Source organism: Monopterus albus, unplaced genomic scaffold, assembly GCF_001952655.1.
Source record: "Monopterus albus unplaced genomic scaffold, M_albus_1.0 scaffold158.1, whole genome shotgun sequence".
In the NCBI taxonomy this organism is placed as follows: Eukaryota; Metazoa; Chordata; class Actinopteri; order Synbranchiformes; family Synbranchidae; genus Monopterus; species Monopterus albus.
In genome coordinates, this window is record NW_018128038.1 from 712,759 (window position 1) to 720,452 (window position 7,694).

The following is a 7,694-nucleotide window of genomic DNA, read 5'->3' on the forward strand; positions in this document are numbered from 1 at the left end:
GTTACAAGTACAAAAAATTTGCACTAAACAATTTCACTGAGAAAATCCATTGAATTTCAACCAGAACTTCCAGTTCCTGTAAAGGAAGTCGTCTGTATATGCTGTGGTACAGAAATACTTAACCTGTCTGTGAGCGAACAAAAACCGAGATTTCAATTAGCCAGACCACAGAAAGGACTGGCAGGACACACCATGTTGGAATTTCAACAACATAATTTAATCTGCGCCTGTCAATATTTTTCACTGCTGTTAAAGCTGTGTCCTGTATTTACCTAGCTGGAAAAACACTTTAGTCTGTGCCCTCTCCTCAGTATCATAACAAAGGGAAGTGCCGCTGTGTACAAAAGGTGCTGAGGTAATATGAGAACCACCGTCTTCCTTCAGCACGCTGTTGGGTCTTTTTGCACTTCCTTTTAACTCCTGGGCTCAAGCCTTGTGTTTTGATTGACACCCATCTACTAGTCAGCACATCTACAGTACAGTAAGCCGCTTGCTTTTAGAAATTCCTTTTGTTGTTCTTCCTATTTTGGATGTGTGTTTTCCAGGAATGTAAGGAAAATTATGAGGTTAACAAATATGGAATGTGGTGTCAAAAGAACATGCTGTGGTTTTCATGCATTGTATTTTATTTATTTTTTTTTAACAAATTTAATGTAGCATTCAAGTTGAAATAACATATTAATGGGCACACTGCCTGCAGCTGTAGTCCAGCAATCACAAAGTCAGTGCAGACTCTGATGGATGTCTAAATGTACTAGGATGCCTCTACTTGCGTATTTTAAAAAAATAAAGTGGAGTCACGTGATAAGTTTGGTGAAGGTGTAAACATTTTTAACTTCTGTGACTCCTTTGCCTCAATTTGCACTACCCAGAGTGAATTTATTTTTGATTTTATTTTGTCCTGGTGTTGATTTTTAATACACAGTTATGACACCACTGTGTTCAGGCTGAGCAAACCACTGAGAGGAGGCCAAGGAGATGGTTGGGTGTATAAAGCCTCTAACATACACTCATCGTTTACTAGGTACACCTGTATAATAGTATGAGTTTCAATGCAACACTGCCGCCTTAACATATGTGTTTATGAAGTTCAAGTGTCTGTTTTTGGTGACACTGTCATAAATGTATAAGTTCAATTCTATGTTTATTAATGAGGTCATAGTTAAAGGTGGTGTTATACTGGACTACATTATACTCAGAAGTGGTTTTAATATTCTGACCTTCTCATGTATGTAACCGTGGAGAACAAAATATAGACACCTGTACAATTGTACAGGGCGCATGTTTTATCTCCTACCAGGTGTCAGCGTTGCTTTCCTTCAACAATAACCATGATCTTTCTTTAATTCTGTTTAGAGCGCACTCTGCGTTCCCCGAGGAACAGTGGTGTAAGAAGTATTCAGATCCTCAATGGCACTTTGGTAAAATATTCCATTACAAGGAAAAAGTCCTATCTGCGCATAAATATGCATATGCACCTGCATAAATATTATCAGCACAATATACGTAATACAAACAGTACTAGTATTCAGGCAAAATGATACCTGCAAATGGTTATGTAGCTGTGAAATAATATGTATTGTAACCACAGCATCACTGGACACAGATGAATTTCTATGTAGTTTATGGGACAGAGAATGAATAATAACATATTCCAAATATGTTTCAGATGAGAGATTATATGATCTTTTTTTAACTGTCCTCTTAATTGCAGGCTTATCATGTGGAAAATTGTCTTAAGCGCTAAAACAACCCTTCTTTTCTTCATTCCTAAAGCCTGTATTTTTCAGATCCATATGGTTTTCATTCAAACCTGTGACACCATCACCACCTACAGTAATCCATCAATGAAACATGAACATCTGACACTGAGGAATGGAAGATAAGATTTAAACTTGTACATTTGTCTTCAGAAAACCACTAAAGACTTTTTAGATGGTAATAAAACAGGGTGTAGATACAGTAAATTTTAAATGCCAGAGTTTTTAGAAACCACAGGCATGGTTTTCAATAAAAAAAATGGTTCTCAGCACTCCCCATCTGAACTGCTCAGTTGCACACTGCCAATGCTAAAATAACTTTAACAATTTAATGACACCAAATTATATGTCTAGGCATCAGAGTTTTGTTACCTGCTGCAAATCATGTCAGCAAAATCTCAAACCCATTCTCTGTTAAATTACTGTGTACAATAGTGTTAAGTCTTTTAAGCCAGTGGTGGCTTCAGAAGCTTATTATTCACAGCTGTTGCTCCAAAGATCTAAGAGGATAGAACTCTGTTTGTGGAACAACCGATGAAGTGAAATTATCCAAGTCACAGATAAAAACTTTGATAATTTGTCAGCATGTTTGATCTGACTCGGATGTCACCTGCATAAATTACATTAATTTCTGATAGATGCAGACACAGGTGTGCAGAGCTCCTGCAGCACCCATCTGGCAATCGTACAGTAATTAGGTAGGACTGTACATACGCTGCAGTCCGACGAGATGAAATCAGTTTCCACCTCAAGGCCTTGGGAGCAGATCTACTCAAGAAGAATTTCCTGACTTCACTTGAAGGAGCTGCTGTCACAAACAAACACTTCAGGAATAATGTGTTCCTTTTTTGCACTAATCCAAGGTTAAAACCCTTACTGAACATCACTGCAACAATGCCATGAGAGTGCAGCTTTCATCAAGAAGTATCTGACACCACAACAAGCTTCACGGGTGGCTAATCCATTTTTTGTTGTTTTAAAGGGCAGTGATTTTGGATTAATGTCTTGTTGGAGTCACCCTTTCAAAGAATTCCCACTGTTTCATTGTGGAGACCTATATCAGCCTCCACATTGGAGATGACTTTAATTAACTTTCGAGCAAAACAGCACACTTGTACACTGTAAGAGTTCTACCCAAGTGCCCTTTAATGCTTTTAGTCAATTTCCCAAACACAGTGGGTGAAGCTATAATGAAAAACTATTCAACGTGGCCAATCTAGTGTGTCCAAAATGGTATAAAAGAGCATGATAGGGTCTCAAAGTCAAAACAGCAAAGCAAGAGCTCTGGAAAGAGATTCGACCACAAAGCCCAGCACCTGACACCACCTAGAAGATCTTCATTCACCATGAGGCGGTCACTCATGTCTGTCATTGTTGCTGTAGCACTCTTATTCGACTGCGATGCACTGTCGGTGTCATTACCCTTGGGCAAACCTGAAGACAGCTCCTTGGAGCAGGATACTTTTGTCTCACTGCTGAGCGATGAGGCGACAGAAAATGGCCTCAGGGATGCAGATGTGGCCACAATGACCAAAACCCCAGGACCAAGGGTAATCATTGTCGCCGAGCCAAGCCTGCGGAGGGACCTGCGGGTGATGCACAATGGGCTTTCCTTCTCCAAGCGAAGAGCTGACGACAACAGCCAGGTCACTGAGCACAGAGATGCCAGCCAGGACTTGAACATCCCCATTCTGAGGAGGGACACCATGAGGTGCATGGTTGGACGGGTGTATCGGCCATGCTGGGAAGTCTAGCGCAGTTTGCTCTGCTCGTCAGTGCCAAAACAGAGGACCACCACGCTTTCTGCTTCACACAGAGCTGTAATATAACCCAAATATTGTGTTTCTATATTTAAATTATGGCATATCTGAGAATAAAAATAATTTAATTCTGCCTTATGTCTTGTGCATGTTTAAGATTTCTATCTACTAAAACTAAAACTGGAGTGTTGAAGGTTAGAGTTCTACTTCCAGATCTGTACAGAAGTGTTTGTATGGTTATTGTTGAGTTTTAGACAGAACCTCCAGTCTTTCTGCTGAGTTAGACTAAATGCCTCTTCATACGACATACAGACATGAGAATGATATCAATTTCCTAATCTAAGTCTCAGAAAGAAAGTAAACAACCATATTTCTCCCAGATGTCATGCTACTAATTTAACATGCAAGGCCAGATACAGCTGCACTAAAAAAAAAAGTAGTTACTGTAAAATAATGGTGTAGGCTGCAATTTGACTTCTTCTGGAGGTATACTGTAGAGCTGGTTCAACATAGACATCCGTCATGGGAGGAGTCACCTTGATGACCCCTATGACTTGCCACTTTCAACAGCTCCCATTTCTTTTTAAAATTACAGACAGATTTTCACATTGGGCGGCATGGTGAAACAGTGGTTAGCACTGTTGCCTCACAGCAAGAAGGTTCTGGGTTTGAGCCCCTGCCAACCAGGTGCCTTTCTGCACAGAGTTTGCATGTTCTCCCTGTGCCTGTGTGGGTTCTTTCTGGGTACTCTGACTCCCTCCCACAGTCCAAAGACATGCATTTTAGGTTGACTGGTGACTTTAAATTGCTCTTTGGAGTGGGTGTGGGTGTGGGTGTGGTGTGTGTGGTCGTCTGTCTCTGTCAGCTCCCCGCAGAACAACGGGGAGACCAGCTCCGATTGGACAGGAGCTCATCTTCCAATTGAGATGTGCATTGTAATAAGTCTAGATCATTAAGCTCTAGTCATTTCCTGAGTTTTGCAGATGTGGCCTGCACATCTGCTCTCAACTAGCAGAGTCAGGATTCAATAAAAATGGGCCCTTGAGTCAATCAGGATAAAATCATTCTTCCTGGTGTTCCATAAGCATCAATTACAGATGGTTTGGCTCATTATAACTGCTGTGGCTCCCACCAAATAATGAAGATCCACAGACTGAAACATAGAGCTAACTATGTGAATTTTATTGACATCAGAGAAAACAAATGTAACCATAAGATGCAGTAAAGCATTGGTGCTGCAGAATAATGATCTGGTCCAGTTGTGATTTGTGAATAACTACAGCACATTCCCTGAAATAAAATAAAAACAAGCTGCTGTTGTGGGTGAGTCAAAATGGTTACTTTAACTGCAGGATGTCTCTCTCTCTCTCTCTCTCACACACACACACACACACACACACACACAAAAGAAAGTGAGAGCAATGAGTCAGCAGACGAAATATTGTGTTTCTGGAAATGTGTGCACCTGCTTTGTGAAGTAAGCTTCTAGTTTCTACAAAGTAAACCCTTTTAATTTTGGTAACTTCTAAATAAGTAAGTAATAAGTAACAGCTTTTACCATGTAAGAGCAGATTTTTGAAAATCTTCAACAATTTTTTGCTCCCCAGGATGACAGATGACCTTAAACCACACTAGTAGTGTATTTGTATGGAGGGCAGGGCCTCTCTGTTGGTCCACCACAGACTACCCAGACTTAACTATCATCACAGCTATTCAGTGGCTTCTTATGTAACTTAGTACAGATATTCATGGCCCTCAGAGGATGAATCCTACTGACTATGATGATGCTTAACCATTCCTCTAGCACCACTATCAGTTTTTTTTTGAGTAAAATATTTTTATGACTATTACTTGAATGGATTAACATATAATTTTGTACATTCTGGGTCCCCTGATTTTGCTTCTTACACCATCAGCAGGTCAAGTTTTGAATTTGTCAGCCTCAGCTGCACTTTGTAATCAGAGATGTGTGTGTTAGCAAAATTGTAGCATGCTAACACATTAAACTGAGATGATATTCAAGACAAACATTATACCAGCTAAATATCAGCATGTTAACATTATCACTGACTATGTTAGCTTAACACAACAATCGACAGCATTTTGTAGAGTCATTGTGGCAGCGCAGGCAGCCATCACACCAACACTGATGGATTTGATTTGATTTGATTTGATTTATTCTTTCAAACATGTAAAGACAGTCAATATGTCAACACACATAATTTCACACATATCCACAAATGCATTATCAATTTGCTTATACCTAGTACATGCTTGAACGGAGTAGGAAGAAGTTAGACTTTTCTAGTCCTACCCCATATTTGAAAAGGTAGTTAACAAGTCGTAATCTCAGGAACATTTACTAATGATGTGTAAGTGTAATTATGCTAAATAAACAATGTCCAGCAGATTGATATACCTATTGCACTGTGTATTCCTGTTTGACAGTCATTCTTCACAAACACTATGCTATAATGCTTCAGGTCTTTGTCTGTTAAAGTTTCCTAAATTGCTTGTGAAAGTGGTGTTGTAACTTATGAATACAAACACAAATTAAAGCTTATACTGCAGCAAGCTGAAGTCTGCTTAAATAAAAGCAACAACAGTTCCTATGACAAAAAAGGGAATGTAAACTTGAAATTAAATCTCATTGGCATAATCACAGAAAAAAAAAATCTTTATCAAATTATTCAATTTTTGTATCGGGCTTCACAATAAACGCTCGGCCCATAAGTGCTCCTGTTATTCGAAGGATTAAAAGGCAGTCTGTATTCTCTGCAGGGAGGCATTGTAAGGCAGGCTTGTCTTGCCTGTCACTTCTTCTGGAAGAATAGCACTATTAATAGCTAAGGAACGGCAGGAGAAAGGTTAGCTATCCTTTGAAACTGTCTTGGACTTTATTATTCAAGGGTGGCAAGCACAGCTTGGCTGTCTGCTTCATGCTACACGTTCAGTCCCTCCTTTCCCCAGAACAATTTTGTTTAGGGAGATAACACTCTTAAGAAGTCTATGAACAGGTGAACTCAGTAAATGGGAAATTAATGAATGTGATACTTCCTAAACGATGACTTTAAAATCTGAATTACTGCAATAAATGCACAGAAATTAGACTCGGGGACTGCAGAAACATACTCAGTATATTCATGCATGGTGCAGCTGTAACACAAGGTACAGGGCAGGATAAACAATATACTATAAATTTAGACATTACAATGTTAATGATGCATCAGAACTTGAATAAATAAAGGCATGGTTACAGTGAGGTAGCACATTTATATCTACAGTGGACAAATGACTATATAATCAACTGTGACATGGCACCAAAAACCACTGAACCAAAGTGTTGACTTGATGAAACCCAGAACATTTTCCATGACTTGTGTAGCCAGATGCCGAAAGGAGGATGGATACTGTTGATTGTCACTTGCTGGTTTACACTGACCAGACACCTAAACAGAAGCAGCAGCATCTGTAGGCACAGGAGTGCTTTTGAAGCCACCTAAGCACAGTATGCATGATTTCTTAGCATCTTTATTACAAACTTTACTGTATTCATAACAATTTACATCAAGGTAATATGTTTTTAAGCTAGTATGGAACAAAGGATCTGGATATTGATGGCTGTACCATTTGTTTCTCTGTAATATATATCTTTTCTTGACTTATTTGCCTTTGTACTATTGGATCCCTGTGATGTATTTCATCTTCAGTGTTGGGCAAATTATTTGAAATTTGTAGTCAGTGTATTGATTACACATTCACTGAAAATGTTATTGTATTATCTGATTATTATGACACTTCCAGCTGGTGGAAGTATGTCTCTCACCCTCATCCTCTGTTGGCTAGTAGCTGATGTGAACTTGACCGTGTGCAAAATAGCCCACCTAGAACAAAAACCAAAATGCCTTTAAGCAATGCAGTAACAGAGCCTGATGTGAATTAGTATCTGCAACAGCATTACTGTTTCTGCTTTATTGGCCAGGTGTGTTGGACACACGAAGAATTTGACTCAGGTACATCGGCTTTCAATGTGCAAACAGTAAACCAGCATAAGGCTGTGTAATATAACAAAAATAAGCAGTATTTACAAGCAACAAAGTGCAAACAATGCAGAATAAGCAGTATAAACAGACAGTAACAATGCAGACAAAATTGTAATTACTTACAGTAGTTA

At 39.2% G+C, this 7,694-nt stretch overlaps 1 protein-coding gene across 1 annotated transcript; it reads left to right on the forward strand.

Annotated features, from left to right (window-relative positions):
- Positions 1-3,037: 3,037 nt before the first annotated feature.
- On the forward strand, positions 3,038-3,648 carry pmchl (pro-melanin-concentrating hormone, like). Its single transcript, XM_020615142.1, has one exon. The coding sequence runs from the start codon at positions 3,107-3,109 to the stop codon at positions 3,512-3,514; it is 408 nt and encodes a 135-aa protein (XP_020470798.1). The 5' UTR covers positions 3,038-3,106; the 3' UTR covers positions 3,515-3,648.
- Positions 3,649-7,694: the final 4,046 nt, after the last annotated feature.